At 46.7% G+C, this 19,559-nt stretch overlaps 1 protein-coding gene across 1 annotated transcript in view; it reads right to left on the bottom strand.

The window, feature by feature from the left end:
- The window catches only part of Smim35 (small integral membrane protein 35), a 66,923-nt gene that overhangs the window by 4,266 nt on the left and 43,098 nt on the right, over positions 1-19,559 (bottom strand). Inside the window, exons 2-4 of the mRNA XM_036193334.1 lie at positions 4,252-4,368; positions 2,944-2,977; positions 1,742-1,875 (exon numbers count right to left, since the gene is read on the bottom strand). Coding sequence (XP_036049227.1) covers positions 1,776-1,875; positions 2,944-2,977; positions 4,252-4,368 — 251 coding nt within the window. The 3' untranslated portion in view covers positions 1,742-1,775. The remainder of the gene's footprint in view (positions 1-1,741; positions 1,876-2,943; positions 2,978-4,251; positions 4,369-19,559) is intronic.

The raw sequence follows: 19,559 nt of genomic DNA, 5'->3' as shown, positions 1-19,559 counted from the left end.
GCCATCAACCTGGGCCCTGGACTACCTGGGTCTCCATTCTCATCCTCCTTTCAAGTTGCCAAAAGGTTTGCTGAGTCCCAGGCACTTCCAGGGGACATGATAGGCCCCACAGACATGCCGACCATGGTAGAGTTGAGAGTGGTATTGGGGCTGCGCAGCCTGTGAGTTCAAAAGTGAGGTCCAGCCTGCAGAGCTGGTATCCGAGGAAGAAGGAAGCCGAAGGCAACAGGCTCCCCTTTCTCCATCTCTCACAGGAGTTCTTCGAGGAAGGGAGAGGATCCAAAGCCATGAAGGGTCTCTCTCCACAGGCTTTGGTGTTCAAGCCTATCTGAGCTAGGAATGAAAGGGCCCCCAGCTCTGGCAGGAAGCAGGAAGAATCTGCTAGGTCTGGCTCATTCCTTCCTCTGCAGTCTGCTGTAGACCAGTGAGAGAGAAAAAAAAACAAAAAACAAAAAAGCACAGGGGCCTCAGCAACAATGAGGGTAAAGAGAGCAAATAACAGCCAACCCTCTCCTTCCTGTCTCTGTTCTGGCCTCAGCATCCTTCAGCCTTGAGCTTAGGGCTGATTGATGCAGTGGCTGACTTGAACGACACAGGCCTCTTATGCCTTCCTCCAGCCACAGCTGATCCAGGGATTCAGCCTCTCTGGATGGAACCACTTTAAACCAAACACTCATTGAGCTACATCTCCTATTACCAGTTCTGCCTCCATCTAAGTAGGTCACAGGCAGAGGAAGAAGTGGGGAGGTAGAGGGAGGTAACATGCTCTACAGTCCTTGTCTTTAGCTGCTTCGTTCAGCCTCAGCCAGGGGCTCCCCACTGCTCCACACCTCCAGCTGCTTTCTGCCATGGTGGGAGGGCCTTGCACAGGATAGCAGAGACTAGGGGATAGAATCCACCCTGTGCCCCGTGCCCGCCCCAGTTCAGGAGCTTAAACAGGGACATGGTTTCTACTTGTTCTGGTCATGTGTGGTGGGCACTGAGTCACTAAAGGAGAACAGGTAAGAGGATGACAGCACCCATGGGGAAGGGTGGAAAATGGCCAAACCGAACACGGAGGTGGAAAGAACAGGGTAAAGATCCAAGTTCAGCCTTCAAGGAAGCTGGCCACTGACGGAAAGGTTAAAAACCATGTCTGAAATCACCGCTCGAACCATGTAACTCCCAAATGAAGACAACTGGCTATCAACTTTACAAAATGAAATGGCGGGAGATTCCCCATGACTACCTACTCTGTGGAGTCTGGGGCCCTTTCCACTCTGGGCTGTGTTAGACAGGAGAAGGAGGGCTGACCTGGCTATGCTTCCTGAGACTTTCTCTCCTGGATACATTTCTAACCCCAGGGAACAGTTGCTTCTCCAAGTCCCATAAAAAAGCTGCTAAGGCTGGTCAGGCCCATCCACAGAGGTCCAACTTTATGAAAGCTGGAAGAGGACCCAGAGAAGGCTCCTCATTCTCCATACTCAGGGCCAAGCCTGGCTTTCAGGGTCCAGTCCAGGAAGGCTGAAGGAGCTCATGATGACCCAGGAGCCTTTTCCCTGTGTAAAGAGATGCTAAAAAGAGAAAACAGCTTGGGAAGGGCTTTGCTATGCCATCAGTCTTGCCTGACTCTCCCAAAAAGAGGAGAAGGATTGAGTAATGTATTTGTGTTGTGAGTGATCCTTGATGCTAGGCTTGACAGCCTGGGCCCTCGTAAGACCTTACTCAGACATCAGACCCACTCAGGAGTTTTCCTACTCACCTCTCCTGACCTCCAGAGGCTAGATGCATCTCCATCAGACTCTTTCATTGGAGAACTTCATGTAGCCACCATCTGGACTGCTCATGTGGCCACTGATGGTGAAGGGTGGCCCCACTTCTAAGTCCTTCAGGTTCCTGAGACAGATTTCCAATAAAGCCATTGAAACTGAGAACCAGCCTCTCCCTGGGGCCTATCTCCCAAAACTAGAACCTGCAAAGTAGTTCCTAGAAATAGGGACAATCTCTAGGTCACTGACTCACTGACTTATCTTCCAGAAGAAGATTCAACTCATCTCTCAGGGCCAGAGGAGAAGCAGGTCTGCCCTGTGGCAGGAAATAGTGAGATGATGTACCCCGAGAAGTCTTCCTGACTTCTGTTCCTCAAATCCATGACTTTCTTTGATTGTTCTTCTTTTTTGAACTCTACATTGTGCCCAAGGTTGCATTATTTGCAATCAGGCTTGTCTCCCGCATTGTCATTGAGATGCTTAGGGACAGAGAATATGCCAAGCCATCTTTGTGTTCTTAGAAATAAATACCATAAAACTGGCTATAATAAAACTTTTCTTAATAAATAATAAACAGGTGGATGGGTAAGTGAGTAGATGGATGGATAGATGAACAGTGTATAGGTGAATAGAAGGATGATGCATGCATGCATGGATGAGTGCGTGAATACATATGTGCATCTATGAATGGATGAGTACATGGATGAATATATGGACTCATGGATGAGTAATGGGAGTTAATGGGTAGATGAGTAGAGAAGGTGGGTGGTGCATAGATGAATTGGTGAGTAGTGGGATGGGTGGATAGGTAGATTGATGAATCAAAGTGTGGGTGGGTGGGTTGATGGGTGGATAGATGATTGGTGGGTGTTATGGGATGGATGGATGGATGAATGAATGAGTAGATAAGTTTGTACCTGAATGGAGGAGTGGGTAGATGGATGGATACCTGGGTGGCATGTTCTCTGCATGAGAGTGAATACTAAAATGACTGCTGTCATCAGGGCCTCACATGGTGCTGTTTATAGGCATGTTTGACTCTGAGAACTTTCTTAAATGGAGTATTTCTGGTTTGCTTAGGAAGCATGGAGAAAGCCAGGGAAGGGAAGTAAGTTCCATTTCTGTCTCTAATTCCTTTTTCATTCTATTCAGCCCCCAATGCCAGCCCACCCAGATCTGTCTTGGATCTACTCACCGGATTTGGTATAAGTTGAAGACAAAATTAGGCCCTGGGAAGACAACCAGAAATGAGAGTTAAGCTCTCCAGGGGAAGTGACTATCATTTCTCCAGGAACATGTGGTGTCCCGTACCCCCCTCCCCCCCCATAGTGTAAACAGGCTGGCCTTGGGCTGTGGTGTGGGGTTGGTTCTCAAGACCCTTCAGGAGCCCTGATCACCCTAGGAAGGAAGCATTTATAGCACAGAGCCCCCCCCCCCACAAAGAACCAGACCTAGGCTTCACTCCAGCTCCATGTTCCAACCCTATGATTTTCACCGCATACCTGTCTACTTCAATAATGGAAGCCCAGGGATGAAGATGCCACTCAGTTCATAGAGTACTTATCTAGCATAAGTACTATGTGAAGCCCTGGGTTCCCTGCCAAACATGGTATAAACTAGGTGTGGCAGTGTGCATCTGTAATCCCAGCACTTGAGAGTAGAGGCAGGAAGATCAGAAGTTCAAGGTCTCCTTAACGGCGCAGATAATTCAAGTATAGCATGGGCTAGAGGCTGTCTCAAAAAATTTTTTAAAAATGTAGGCTATAGCTGAACATGATGATGCTTGGCTATATTCCCAGAAATTACTAGGCTGAGGCAGGAAGATGGAGAGTTTGAGGTCAGCCTGGTATCCATATCAAGGCTATGTATAAAAACAGGGCAAAAATATGATAACTTCTTCTTCATTGTGTGGAATTTTAAAAATGCATGCTGAGGAAAAGTACATTGTAGATGCTCAATAGATCATTGTAAATGCACCCCTGGGAGGTTTCCTCTGTCAGTGTCCCAGCATGCTCTCCTGACTTCCCCAGTTGAAAAGACCACAGCAAATTCCGGAAGACACATGGAGGGGTTGGGGGTGTGTGCAGGAGACACGAGTAGACCCACACACCAAGACTGACACATAAGGAGCCAGCCTGCTGCCCTGGCCTTCCAGGCATTGCTCTTGGTCTTGGGGAGTTAAAAAAAAAAAAAATAGAAGCTGGCTACTTCGAGTGGGAGGATCCTCCATTGCCTCAATAAAGGCCCCACCTCCCTATGTGAACACACCTCCCACTCCCTACCCCACCCCACCCCACCCCACCCCACCCCACCCCACCCCACCCACGCATGCTCTTCAGCTGCTCAGCCATCCACTTAAACCTTCAACCACCGCAACCACCAGAGGAAATGTTTTTGCATCCCGCTGGGCTGAAAGGCTTACCACCCTGCCCGACCTTGCCAGCTCTACTGATGAGGAAGGGCAGAGAAGAGCTTGGGGCTGGTTGGCATGGGGCTTACTCACCGTCCCAGCAGTACCCGCGCTGGTACCACTTGGCTAAGCTGTAGCCAAGGATGGACACAAGCAGCAGTGACAGTCCCACTCCAAGGATCATGCCCAATGTGCTGATGGAGTCCTCACCTGCAGAGAAGCCATGAGTCCTCACATCCATCGTCCCAAAGCCCTGCACCACCTTAACAACTTCCCTTCCCTTCCTCCCACCACCCACCACAGTCCTCCAGAAGCCTGCCAGGCTAAAGCAGCTAGTTCAGCCCTACTGTGCTGTCATGGGAACGTCTGACACCTGAAACTGCATTCATGTGGTATCTTCAGCATGGTGATCCAAAGGCACAACACCCCTCTAGCAACAGATAGTTCAGGACTGACTGGGGAGATTCCTGAAGTCATGGGCATTTTACTTAATAGAAGATGCTCTGCCTACTTGAAGAAGAGCCTGGGAGGCCTAGCCTCAGCATAATCATAGTGGCCAGGAGGGACAGCCTGGAGGTCCTCAAGGACACAGACTGTAGAATCCCAGGTCTCTCCCCATTTTGCAAAGCCCATGTGCCCAGTCTATCCAAAGAGCACTTTGCCTGCCCTTTGCTCTTGCTCCTTCTTTCTTTTTGTGGGCTGAGCTCTTGGATGAACATATGTTATTTTTAAGGCTAAGCCAAGAGCAGGAGACAAAGAATGTTTGGAAGTGTGTGCGGGGCGGGGGTGAGGGGGGTAGGGGAGTGTATTGGTGAAATTATTAAGGCCACTCCACGTAGTTAAAAGGGAAGTTTGTTTTATGGGGTAGCTTACAAATGATAAGTTGCAGGGTCTGGGAAAGGTATGGCACAGTCTGGCAGTGTTTTCTGGAGAACTCTGCTCAGTCTACCTCCAGCATCCCAAGAGAAGCCTCTCCTTTTGATCCTGGGTCTTCAGCCTCCTCTCCCAGGCCCACCTTGTAGGTGTGACCATTACGGAAGCCTCAGTGGGGGTTGGAACTTCCAAGCCAAGGCTGGAATGGCTACCCACTACACGGGGGAAGGAGGGGATAAGAGTACAGAACAGAAACACAGAGAGCGACCAGGCTCTGAGGCTGATGCTGGGCACACCATGGCAGCTCACCTATGCAGGTGAGGAAGGGGAGGCTTTTGAAGTATGATAGAGAAATACAATGACTCTCTGTGTCCATGGCCTGAGGGGCAGAGGCTCATGGGATGTTACCCCGAGTCTAAGAGTTGGTTGAGCACAGACATTGGGAGTAGGCTAGTGCATGAAGCCGAGCTCCATCATTTGCATACGGTAGGAGCTGTTAGTCCCTTTACCCTTCTAGATTTCAGCAGTTCTGGTGGATTATTGAGACTAATACAAAATGCACAGTTACTGGGACAATTAATGGAGATGTCAGGAAAAGAGGGCACTTGGGATCAGACCTGGCACACACTATGTACTCAACAGATGTTAATGATATCATTACTGTGTCATCATTATCACCATCAGATTCATCAAATACTGCAAGTGTGTTATCAAGTACATCACTGTTTGCTTCACCCAAGCCATTCTCCCAAGCTCCTGATGTTACTTCCCGGTAAAATAGCAAGGCTAAAGTAAGGCATGGCAGCACTTGGAAGGGAGAGACAGGTGGCTCTGTGGGTTTAAGGCAATACTGGTCTATATATTGAGTTCTAGACCAGCCAGAGGTACATAATGAGAACCTGTCAAAACAAGAAAAAGACAGGTTATTGCTCTCCACTCCTGAAGACAAAATGACTGTCAGATGCGGAAAGGAGAGGGTCTCTCTTTCTAGTCATAAGTTTCAGAAACCCAGCCTCAGAGAAAGGGAAGACATTCACAGCTTGGGCAGGAAGTAAGAATAAGACTGGCCCTCTTGGCTATGTTAGAAAAGAATCCCCAGCCTAGGGAAGAATCAGGAGATGAAGGACAGTGAATCTCAGAGAGAGAATCCATCTCTTTACCCCAAAATTGAGCCCAAAAGAGACAGCAGGATTCTCAGTTAGAACTGTGGGAACACAGAGCTAAGCAGAGGCCCAGAAAGACAGTCAGAGCCCACTTAAGAACAGCACCTGGGTAAATGGAGTCTCAGATAGCCTTGGAGAGCTGCTATGCCCTGTCACAGCCTGGAACAAGCAACAGTTCATCACCAAGAGAGGCAGAGAAGTCATGGAGCCCCTGCAGACCTGAAGAAGCCATGTGGAGGGGCCCCAGAACCCCTCTGCAGTACCTTGCCTAACTGATACTCAAACCCATCACTATGTAGGTCACCGTGGGTGTTGGTGTAAGCTGGTGTCACCAGGAACTCTTCATTACTTCTCCAGACTCTTTAACTCCCTTAGAGCAAAGGAGGAACAGGGATTTCCAACACTGCTGCGAAGTCTGTCATCTGAGCGGATTAAGACTAAAACTAAACATTAGATTCTAGGAACAACAGAGTCACATTTCTAGCACACTTGAGTTTATCAACTGACATTTGTCCTTGCTACTAACAGCATGGCAGTAAAGATTACCAATGTCTCAAAGGGATTAGCAACCATACAGAAAGGCTTGGTGGAATGGATTTGTTCTCTTCGGTAACCCTGCAAATGTAGAATAGCACAGCATCCACTGCCTGTTGGAGCACAGAACAGCCCTTTCAGACACCAAACCTTCTGGCACCTTACCGTGAACATCCCAGCCTTTAAAACCATAAGCAACAAACTCTCACTCTAAAAAATTAGCCAGTGCCAGATTCCAAAGGACTAGAGCAGGCAGAAAAAAACATGTTGAAAGGCACTGAACTAGAAGTTGCCACCGTGGGGACAAGAACAGGATAGAGAACTATGAGTAACCTTGTGCTAGCCCAAGATGTTAGAATTCTGTCCTTACTCCAGCTGTGTGACCGCATATGGGCAGCCCAGGAGTTAAGCAAAAGGTCTTGCATCTTACATCATCAGTGTGTGCTGGCGACTACCATGGTCACATAATCAGGGCATGCGTGGTGTAGCTCCATACCCGGAGCCCTTTAAAGCTGGATGCAGACCCCACCCTCTCTCTCTCTGCTCTGCTCCCTCTCCCCTGACCCCACTATCCTTCTCTCTCTTTCCTCTCCAGGCCTGACTTTCCTCTCTCCTCTCCTCCCCACCTTTCCTCCTAATAAAGCTCTGAATACTGATACTGGGTTCTGGTCATTCAGCCCGCTCTGCATCTGGGGCTGAGCCTCTTCGGAAACCTATACCGAGGACCTGCAAATGCCCGCTCCGCTTTTTCACCACACACCACACCCATGGACCGGATTGGTGAGTTTTTCCCCTTTCTGACCCCTGCTGTTTCCCACAACTGCAGCCTGAGATAAATTCCTTGGGTCCTCAGGCTGCACAGTAACCAACTCATTCTCCCTCTTGACAAAGAGGTCAATTCTGTCGGGGGCATGGGGGAGGGGGGATCCTTGTGCTGCATATGCTCCTCTCCTCCCCTCTCTTGACGAAGTGGGGAGTAACCTGTGCTGATTCATAGATCCTTCTCCAACCTCGGGGACACCCAGGACTAGAGTCTGATCCCGTTTCTTTAATTTAATTTTTTTATTTTTCTCTCAGCACTGCAGCCATGGGACAGAGGGGCTTCCTAAATATCCCCAGATACCATTAAATTTGGCTGCTTGAACCCCAGTATTTCACGGGAATTATCTAACTTCTGCCAGGGAACATGCAAATGAAAAGAGTTACCTTATCCCCAGGCTTTTACCCAAGCTCTAAAGTCTCTCTCCCTTTCTGACTCTCTCTTTCTCCTGACCACGTGCATTCCTAAACCTAAGGAATCTCTGACTTCAAAGAACCTTATCTGTTCTCTGCTCTGTGCTCCAATCTCTGTTCTCCGGTATCTGGCCAGTGCTTCTGCCCAACCCTGGCTCTCACCTTAACTCACCTTAACTCCTCCCACTTAGTGACAAGCACAGACGGGTCTGAAAGCAGTCTAGGATGCATGCAAATAAGTTTACAATCAGGACCCACTTGGGGATCACAGTAATCAGGATGGCTCTTTAGCCAGAGATCAGTTTACACCCTGCCTCCTGGCGGGTCTGTCCTCAAGCCAGCAGACATAAAAAAAATAAAAAATAAAAATAAAAATTCAAGACATGGAATAAAATCCACCTCTTGTCTCCCAGACCTCCCTGACATAAAGGCTAAAACTTAAGCATCTGGAGAGCACCTGACCCCACAGGCAGAAGTTTCAGCTGTGGCATTTAAGGTGTACCAGGGGAGGGATGAAAAAAGGCCGAGAACAGAATTGCCAAGTGCTGGCACACGCTGCCCAGCTGGGTCCCTGTTTTAAGTGGTGGGGGTGGGGGGAGTGGGGGGGTGGAGGGGGTTGCAGGCCACCAATTGAGCCTTGTTCAAAGTGCCACCTAGAAAGACAACTGGTCAGCTGACTGCACCCAGGCACCAGGGGCATGGGAGCATCAAGCTAAGACCTCCAGCAGACCTAGGCTCGGCCACAGGCTCATCTTGTATACTGTTTGAGGGACCAGCCTCAATATTATACATCCCAGGGGCTCAGGAGAGAGGACTGTTTTGGGAAAATAGCACACTGAGCTCTTAGTGCATTCACTTTAATTCTCCCCACCGTCTCTTACAGTTATATATCTCCCCAAAATCACGATCCTCCCCTCCATCCAGGACACCCAGCCTGAAATGCCTCAGCAGTGATTGTCAGCTATCCGCATCAAATGGAGGGGTGATAAGAATCACAAAGAGGGACAATAATTGTTAGTTACCATTTGCAACCCAAAGGGGAAGTGACTAATGAATTAACTAAAGGCTAAATTCGGGTAATATCTAAGAAGAGGGATCTTATGTGCACAACTATAATCTTGAATGTGTTTGGTAAAAAATGTTAAAAATCTATAAGTTGCTAGGTCAATGGGAGAAAATAAAACTGCCTTTCTTTTTTCCTGTGGCTCTAAGCTATCTGCTGTTTTTCTACAGGGTGGGAAAGTATACTCAGTTGTTAGTGTACAGCTAGATGCATCTGGTGGTAGTTAAAGGGAGATCTGGAACTAGAGGTAAGATTTGGGAAAGGAGGAAGTTAAGCTTAATTGGCACATCCTCCAGGCCTTCTCAAACAGGTAGCCTGGATGCTTAAATCTGTTCTGGAGAGTACAGAGGTATCTCTGATGAGGTACTTTCTTCTAACTGGGGATGGACCTGGCCAGATGCTGCCAATAATGATAATTACAGGGAGGCTTGAACTGGGGTTCTGGCTGAGCATAGCTGTCAGCGCACAAAGTTATCTAAATATTCCTAGAAGTGATTAGGTAAGGAGTTAGAGGTATATGAAGTTAGTAAGGCTGTAGGAAAGGAGGGTCTGAACTAAACTGTATAAAGCTATTATTTAATGTCCACCTGACCTAGGCGTGGAATTTGCCGTAAGTCAGGAGACTTGTATGTGGGCTGCTATCACTGTTAGTCCTAGAAAGTTGGGCGCCCACCTGGGCGGTGTCTCCTTGTGGAATTTAAGTCAGGAGACTCTCATGTGGGCTGTTATCACTGTTATCCTTGGAAGTTGGGCACCCACCGGGGTGGTGTTTCCTGTAGTCCTTGAAAGTGGCTAAGGGAGATATCTGATTCCAGAGAAAGCCTTTCCTGAGGCTGTTCTCCAAATACCTGGAATGTGTATGTCCAGAGAGTGATCAGTCCACATTATTAGCCCTTCTTAGGGAAAAGTCAATTGGGAAAACTATGAAGGCACACATGATTTTCATAACAGAAGACAGCTGATATATAACAAGCCAAGTAACACCAAAAACTCCTTGGTATTTGGCTTCCTCTGGAGGAATTCCCTGATCCTTTTGCCATAACCAGTTGAGTTCTTATGATATATTCCTGCGGCCCGCAGCAGGCTCGCTTGCAGGGAACCCAGAACGCAGCATGGAAGCAATCCATTTCTTTCCTTCTGAACACCAGAGCCACTCACCCCATCCTGGGAGTTTTGGGGTCTCACCTCTCCTCGTTTCCCTATTGTTGGGGTCGGGAGGACAGCCTTACCCACCTCACCAGACTTAATTGTACTCTCAGGGTTACTTAAAGGGAAAAGATTTTCAGCTAAGATAGCAGCTTCTACTTCATTGCTCCCTCCATGTCCCTCTCTCCAGACCTGTTAGCAATGCTTCATTCTTGTGCGAACAGACAGGGCCCTGATCTCTGCCTTGTCCCTAATTCCACAGAAATAAGTTCTCATGCACCACAAGCTTTTCTCTTTCCAGTTCCCTCTTCTAATTAACTGCTCAGCTAATGGCTGCTTCGGACCAACACAGAGCTGGAGTCTAGAGATTATCAAGTAAGAAACTGTAACAGTTAAAAGGTATTTACACCTCCAGACCCAAAAGTGTCTGGGTTCTACAAAAACAGACTTTCATGTAACCATCTATTACTGTTAAATGCTCTCAACAGTTGATCACCTGGAGCTAAACTATTAAAGGAAACAGGTGCCTTAGATAATCTACCTCTAATAAAGCTTGTCTCAGGTAAAAATTAAGCAGAGTACTGAACACTACAATGGTCACTAATTTCCTCATGGCTGCTTCTCAACATGTTAACCATTTTTCCAGCTCCAGAAACCAGCTTAAACCCCTCTGGACAGGTTGGATCTACTTGCGATAAATGCCAAACGTAAACTCCCCTGATCTGGGAACACTACAAAAATAAAAAATAAAAACACTAGTGATTCCTTTTTCTCTAAGCTTTTTCTGTCTCACCAGTATTTTGTCAGCCAAAGGGTTCCAAGCCAGAAAGGATGGACAGCTCTGAGGCGGCAGGACAGCCCACCATCCCAGGACGCCTGTCTACCTCAAAAGCCCCCCTTCCCTACTGCCGTAAGAGCCAACTGATGCCCACCAAGTCAGCTGGAAGCAGTTTTTCCAGGAGAAACGACACCCCTATTCCTATTCACTCACTTTTTTTATAAGCAGAAAGTTTGTAATGTTAGAATTCTGCCATTATTCCAGCTGCGTGATTGCACATGCGCAGTCCAGGAGCTAAGCCAAAGGTCTTGCATCTTACATCATCAGTGTGCGCTGGTGACTACCATGGTCACACAATCAGTGCATATGTGCTATAGCTCCATAGTGGGAGCCCTTGAAAGCCAGACACAGACCCCACCCTCTCTCTCTGCTCTGTTCTGCTCCCTCTCCCCATCTCACCATCTTTCTCTCTGTTTCCTCTCCAGGCCTGACTTTCCTCTCTCCTCTCCTCCCCGCTTTCCTCCTAATAAAGCTCTGAATACTGATACTGTGTACGGTCATGACCATGACCTTTCTGCTGGTAACCAGCACCACTTATCATTCTTTCACAAGACACTTCCAGGCATCCCACAAGTAGTGAATGACATCTTTTCTGCATAGGCACAGCTTTATAGAAATAAGTAGAAAAGACAGAAATCCTTGCCCTCATGGAGAATATGCTCCAGTAGAAGGAGATAGCCAATGAGCTAAGAAAGATAGATAGGAAGAAAGAAAGAAAGAAAGAAAGAAAGAAAGAAAGAAAGAAAGAAAGAAAGAAAGAAAGAAAGAAAGGAAGGAAGGAAGGAAGGAAGAAAGAAAGGAAGGGAAAGAAAGAAAGAAAGAAATTTTAAATGATGCATGAGACATTGGTGTGCGCCAGGGAAAACACATAGAGCAGAACAGCTAAAATGTCCTGTGAGGGTAGAGAGGAGAGTCTAAATAAAGTGCCCAGGGAAGCCTCATGAAGGAGGAGTAGACTAGCAGAAGCCCACAAGAGGTGAGAGAAAGAAAATGCCAGGTAGACATCAAGAGTAAAAAAATGTCCTCAACAAGTCAGGTGGTAGTGGTGCATGTCTTTAATCCCAGCACTCTGAAGGCAGATCCAGGCAGCTCTCAGAGTCTGAAGCCAGCTTAGTCTACAGAGTGAGTTCCAGGACAGACACCAAAACTACACAGAGAAACCCTGTCTCGAAAAAACAAAAAACAAACAAATAAAAAAAGAATGTCCTCAATAGAGGAAGCAACGCGTTCCAAGAGAACTGTGGTACACTCTTTGGTAAGGAGTGCAGGGATGGAGTGGGCGGTGGGAGCCATGCTATAGGGCTTCAGAGACAAAGAGGGGAGGCTGGCATTTTCTCCGAGCAGGCTGGGTAGTCAGTACAGGGCTCTGAGCAGAGAACATCTAAGGACAAAAGACCAAAAGTAAAAACAAAATTCCTACACTTTAGCGTCCAAGACACAGCTACTTGGAACCTGGTCCCAGTGACATATGGTGTCTTAAATGTTTGGAGCCTGATCCTAAAAGACCCATGGTATACTACAGAAAGGGCCAGTCTTGAGAAAGACAACATTCACTTTAAACTGTACTGCTTAACAAGCTAGTGAGATGCCCACCTATCTAAGCAGATATAGACGGTTCACAAATGGCCTATGAAATAAGAACAGATAATCACCCCTGCCCCAGCTGCTATAGAAGAAAATGCTTCTCCCTTTGGGCAATATGTGCCCCCACCCCCGGGAACTCACACACTGCCTTTTACCAGTATATTCCAATAAGTTCTCACTATCTTTTCATGTACTGGGTAAATTATTTCTATCACTCATATCACTGGCCTTTCTAGACACTGTGTCACATGATAGAAGGCCATGATTGATGGAAGGCAAACCCCAACTGTTAGGAAGATAGAAAGGACGACAGCGGAGAAGGACAGCCGGGAGGCCTCTGCAAACGCTCAGGCGAGAGATGAGCATCCAAGGAAACACCAACTAGGAGCCAAGGTCAACACAAAAGCAAGTCTTACCCTAGTCCCCTGTCTGCTGCTGTGATAAAATCCTCTGACCAAAAGCATGTTAGGCTAATAAAGGTATTTGACTTACACTTCCAGGTCATGGCTCATCACTGAGGGAAGTTGGGGCAGGAATTCAAGCAGAAACCATGAAGGAATGCTGTTTATGGGCTCATTCGCATATTCTTAGCTTTCTTGGACATCCCAGATCTAGGGATGTTTCTGCCCACAGTGGGCTTGTCCCACCCACATCAGTTGCCAATCAAGACAATCTCTCCTCCATAGGGGCCACAAGCCAATCTGATCTGGGAAAGTCCCCCGGCTGAGTCTTCCACAGATGACTCTGGACTGTTATCAGGTTGATTGGCTGAAGCTAACTATTGACTAGCACAGACATCTGTGAGAGGGAGGACAGAGATTCCAGAAGCTCTTCAACAACTAAAGGGGTGGTGACCAAGAGTGGAGGTAGGACCAGCCTTCACATGTTAGTAGCACCATCAGTGACTGCTGAAGCTGGGATTTTTGAAGGGTTTTATCAAAGAGAAGTGGCCAGAAATGAAGACACCAGAAGGAAGCACTAATAGTCACTGGCCTGAGATCCAGAGGTGAGGGAAGGAGGCGCCATCTCTGTCTGTCCCTCCTTGGCCCCAGCCCCGTCTGTGCCTTCTGAGATTGCTTGCAGGAACACCGATTATGCTGATTTACCTCTCAATTTTTCCAGTATGCTCCTTTCATAGATATTCCTTACTTAGTCTCTTCTTTATACCCTTAAATTTTTACCATAAAATATCCCTGCTATAGCCTTATAGAATAGCATGGTAAGCAACAATGTGCTTACTTCTAATCTCCAAGGAGTATAAAATTGTGCCATTCTTGTTTATTAAAGAGCTCAAACAGAGATCATAACTGCCTCATGTGCCAAAAGCAAGTGTCTGTGAGTGCTCAGTTCTCAGTGGGACATCTTTATCAGCCCCCTCAGTCAGCCAGCATTGCTGAGGAGGAAGCAGGAAGCATGGAAGAGTCCAAGAATAGGGACAAGTGCTGTGGAATGCTGCATATGATGTGGCTATTGTTCTCATAAACTCACAGCTGCTGTGGTGACCTGCACAGGACCTGCGCAAGACCAAATCAGCCAAGTCCTAGCAGATTGGGGAGGGGCTCACCAGGTCCCACCCAAAACTGAGGAGCTGTTGGCAGTTGCTGGAGAAGAAAGATTCATTCTTTCATGGGGATGTGGACAAGATGGTAGGTTGCCCGTGCATCAGGGGATGGCCCACACATGGGTATGTGCATAAGGGCAGCACTAACTACTAGACTTAGTGAGTTATTAAAAGAAAAAAGGGACATGAAGTTGAGAGGTGGATGTGATGGGGAATACCAGGGAGACTTGGAGGGAGAAGTGGGGGATCAATAAATCAGATTTCATTCCATACATGCATGAAATTCTCAAAGAATAATTTATCTTGAGATCTCACTTTTAGAATAATTCTTCCTTCTTTTTCCCTCTCAGTAATCCCTCTCCCAAATTTGGTATTTATCTTTCCACTGCATATTTTAAAAGCATAGTTTTTATATAAAATTGTATGAAAACATCTCCCTGCAAGCTCTACATTTTGTAGCAGGGGAACATATCACTTTAAGGACAGAAAACATGAGGAGTTTTCTGGAAAGTAGAATTAAACGCCATTTTCATTTTTCTGCGTTCAAAAAACTTACCAAGGTCAACTCTCACCAAGTCAGACTTTGAACAGTTTTAAGGGCAGAAAGCCTTTGCTTGATGCTTTATTAATTTAGGCCCTCTTTAGTACTTTTATTACACTTGAGTGTGTGTGCCCACCCATGCCATAGTACACATATAGAGATCAAAAGACAACTTTCGGGAGTTGGTTCTCTTCCTTCCACAGTGTAGGTCTGGGAATCGAATTTGGGTCATTGGGCTTGGCAGCCGGTAGGTGCATTTCCCTGCCAAGTCATTACAGCGACCCTAATTTAGGGTTTTTAATTCAAAACTTTATATAGTCTTTGAGACAGCTATGTCAGGAATACAGATCTGAGAAAGTTTATTAACTTAGATGTGTTTCTTTGTTTCTATTTGTACTGGAACCTCAGCCTGTGGCCTGTGGGAAATCTGTGTGTGTGTGTGTGTGCGTGTGTGTGCGTGTGTGTGTGTAAGTCTGAGTGTGGAGACCAGAAAACATCCTTGGGTATCATTTCAGAGGGGCAGTCCACCTCACACTGTCATTTGTTGCTGTCTGAGATGGATTCTCACTGGCCCAAAGCACACTAAGTCGTCTAGGCTGTCTGGCCAGTAAGATTCAGGGGTCTACCTGACTCTGCCTCCCTCCCCAGCACTGGGATTACAAGTGCCGACCACCACGCCCAGCTCCTTGACATGGGCCTCAGAGATGGCACCCGGGTCCTCATACTTGCAAGGCAAACATTTTGTGAACAGAACCATTTCCCCAGCCCCGCAGACATTATTCTTAATTGTCACCATCTCAATCTTTATTTCCTGTCTTACGATTTCCACATGAGTTAAGACAAGCTCAAGGGTCACAATGTCAACAGCAAATGTAAGTAGGAAATGGAGACTATAATTACCTGGTTACTTATGACAAGCGTGCGTAGGAGGGAGTCAGCCACCTTATGATGGCACAGCCCCAAGGACAGAACACTCAGGGAATGTCCCTTGGAATTTGTGTCCATTGGGTTGTCAGCTGATACATCAGGCTGTGACTGTGGCTAGAAGTGAGAAGCTAGAAGTGAGGTGCTCTCCTCTGAGATCAGATTATTGTGCTCTAGATCCAACTAAGCTCTCAGCAAAACCCATGGATATCTTTAGCACCAACCCTGACATTCTGCACCCAGGGAGCATTAATCCTCATACTCAAAAGGTTTGTATGGAGCTCCTACGTGCCAAGCCCTGTGCCCAGCAGGCATAGAGTGGTCCATGGCAGAGGAGTCCTGACTTCATGAAGCACGGTCCGTGGGAAGCCGGTTAGTTCATCACTCTGGATCACATCTGTCAGCTGAAGAAGTACAGAGGATCAGAGTCCTGGTCGAACAGGACTCGTGTAAGATGCCAGAAAGGTATCGTGAGTGTGACACACAGGCAAGGCCCAGGGGATAATGTGAATTAAAAAAAAAAAAAAAAGTGTAGAGCAGCATTTTAGATCAGAAAACAGCATGGACAAATAGCTTGCAATAGAGAGTAGAAACAGTGGGCAACTAAAAATATTAAAAGGATAGGGTGTGAGGCTGGAGCATACACCAGTGTGGGGTTGGGGTATGGAGTAGGGATGGGTGTGGAGTAAGGCTGAGTTGTGTGGAGTAGGGATGGGTGTGGGGTTGGGCTGGGTTTGGGTGGGGTTGGATGTGGAGTAGGGGTGGATGTAGAATGGGGCTAGTGTGGAGTAGGGGTGAGTATATGGTGGGACTAGAGTGGAGTAGGGGTAGGTATAGGGTGGGGCTGGGTGTGGAGTGGGGTTGGGTGTTGATTGGGGCCAGGTGTGCAGTAGGGCACAGCGAGGAGAGAATGAGAACAAGATGAAGAGATTATCTCAGCCGGTCCTATTGTCTAAGTGAAGGAGTTCTATTCTGTGGAAAGCCACCCAAGCAGGTAGTGGTACAATGCCATGACCTTTCTAAAATCTACCCTAGCTGCTGTGTGTAGAATAAATTCTGGCAGAAAAGAGTGAGGGGTCCTGTTAGGAGGAAAGAGGAAACGCTACATTAACCTTGGGTGGTTACCTTGCCATAGAATATAGGGATCAGTTGTCAAGTGACCAGACATCCGGCAGGTGGCTTTAGTGGGCGGAGTCCACCTTAAGACTTGTAATCACATAGCTAGGAAGCAGGGTCAGCCCGGAGAATCTCACAGCTTAAGAAGGAGGAAGGGGAGGGGGAGAGGGGGGAAGAAAGGAGGGGGAAGGAAGGGGGAGAGAAAAGGAAAACCCTAAACATAACTCAAAATTCTAAAAGATAAAAGAAGGATGAGAGGAGGAGGGGGGGGGACAGGGGGAGGAGGAGGGGGGGAGGAAGAGGAGGAGGAGGAAGAGGAGAGGGAGAAGAAGGGGGAAGAGGGAGAGGAGGAGAGAGAAGATTCTGACACAAAAAAACATGAAGATTTTTTGTTCTCAGTGAAACAGATAAGACCTATTTTTTTTTTTTAAACAACCATTTAAAGCCTACAGGCAAACAGCAGATGAAAAAACATCTATTCTAGAAAATTTGTGAGAATTTGGTAAGAAAGGCAAGAATCTCCAACCTCCGTCTCAGCTCAACAAAGTGGAGACTCAGCCAAGAACACAGCGTGCTGTGTGCTATGCCAGCTGTAAGCCGGGGAGGGAGGGAGCCTGGACCAGGGCCTCTGCAACAGCATTAAGAATGTTCTGTCTCGGGTTGGGGATTCAGCTCAGTGGTAGAGTGCTTGCGTAGCAAGTGCAAGGCCCTGGGTTCAATCCTCAGCTCAAAAAAAAAAAAAAAAAAAAAAGAATGTTCTGTCTCTAGTAGGAGGAGAAAGAGGAATAAATCCAAAATACTCAAAAGATGGGCAACCAGACTAACAGAATGACCAAATGTTGGATTTAATTAAAAAATTTTATTAAATGGTCACCATAAGTTTCCAGAGCTAGAGTAAAATACGATTAAAGCAGTAGAGGGCACTGGGTGTGGTGGACGCTGCAGTCTCGGCGCTACGGGAGGACTGTAGATGCTGAGGCAGGAGGAGCCTTGTGTTCAGGAGTTTGAGGCTATCCTCAGCAACACAATCAGACCCTGTCTACAGAAATAAAATTCTGGCTGGGCAGCGGTGGCGTACGCCCTTAATCCCAGCACTTGGGAGACAGAGGCCAGCAGGTCTCGGTGAGTTCAAGGCCAGCCTGGGCTACGGAGTGAATTCCAGGACAGCCAGGACTGTTACAGAGAGAAACCCTGTCTCATAAAAATCAGAGAGAGAGAGAGAGAGAAGAAAGAAAATTCTGTCTTGAAAATGACAGTAGGCAAAACTAACGCATTCACTGGAAGAGCTCCACAACAGACCTGACCAGGAGAGTAAAGAAAACTTGGAGCAACCAAAGGACAGGAGGGGAAACATGAGGTGAACATCGAGAAACTGAGGCACACAGTCAAGTGGATGGAGAAGATAAAAAAAGACCAAAGGAAACACCCAGAAAATTGCATAAAACTTCTGAAATTTATTTTTAAAAAAACCTAATAAGCTACACACCTAGAAACTCCAATAAGAGATTTACAAATAGACAGATACTTGCAAAACAATGCTAAAAATCAAAGATGAGGGACAAAGAAAAGCAGGGAGAAGATAACTGGGGGTTCACAAGGGAGCAAGGCCCATGTGACAAGCAGCTGCTTCTGGGTGGAAACAGCAGCGATCAGAGATACGGTGCCCGAAGGAAAACCCATCAGCAAGAACCCTACATTCAGCAGAGCTGTCTTTCGATAATGAAGACAAAGACAAAACCTTTCAAGATTAAAAATATATATAATAAATTTGTTGCTAGCTGGTCTATTGTATACAAGTTAATGAAAGAATTTCTTCAGGCTCCGAGAGCAAATGATCCTGCATGATCATTTGAATACACACAAAGCGCTCCACAGTGTAGTGGTTATTACTTCTGCTTTACATGCAGAAGGCCCTAGGTCCAAGCCTCAATAGAACCAGGTGTTGGTCTATTAGTCTTGGATTCAGAGTACAGCTCACTGGTTGAGCAATTGTGTGTAGCAGCATGAACACACACACACACACACACACACACACACACACACACACACTCTATGAGCACCAATAAAGATAATTCAGTAACTTTTGTATAAATGTATATTTATCTGTTCTTCATAGGTATAGAAAGCAATTGCATGAAACATTATATGTGATAGAATGCTGGGGCTGTAACAGTGGAAACACATTTGTCAGTAAATAGCACAAAGGAAGTGGATGGCTGCAAAGTAGTGGAGAGCCAACTATGATCACAGCTGATAAATAATCATAGCAGATTCAGTGAGAGACCTTGTCTGAGAGTGAGAGAGAGAGAGAGAGAGAGAGAGAGAGAGAGAGAGAGAGAGAGAGAGAAAGAAAAGAGGGAAGGAAAGAAAGAGAGAGAAAGAAAGAAGGAAGGAAGGAAGGAAGGAAGGAAGGAAGGAAGGAAGGAAGGAAGATCTTAAATCACCATTTCTAGAGGGTCACTAGAAAAAAAAATAATTCTAGCTCAGTGGTTCTCAACCTTCTCAATACTTTGACCCTTTAATACAATTCCTCACGTTTTTGTTGCTATTTCATGCTTCCTTTTCCCCCATCATAATATGTTTATTAGTTATTTCAGAATTTCATGCAATGTATCCAGATCAGACTGGATTCCCATTCATCCCAGGTCCACCCTCCCACCTACCCCTGCCCAAAAAAACCAAAAAAACCACCAAGTCCAATAATGTTGCCCATATACTCACTGGAGCACAGTCCAACTCCCAGTGGCCAGCCTCTTAAAGAAAACTTAGTCCTTTCCCACCCCTACCCCCTCCAGAAGCCATCCACTGTGAAGACCCCACCACAG

This window comes from Onychomys torridus, chromosome 7 (genome assembly GCF_903995425.1).
Source record: "Onychomys torridus chromosome 7, mOncTor1.1, whole genome shotgun sequence".
NCBI classification, from domain to species: Eukaryota; Metazoa; Chordata; class Mammalia; order Rodentia; family Cricetidae; genus Onychomys; species Onychomys torridus.
The sequence above is the reverse complement of the archived record's forward strand: the minus strand, read 5'-3'. Positions and strand labels throughout refer to the sequence as shown.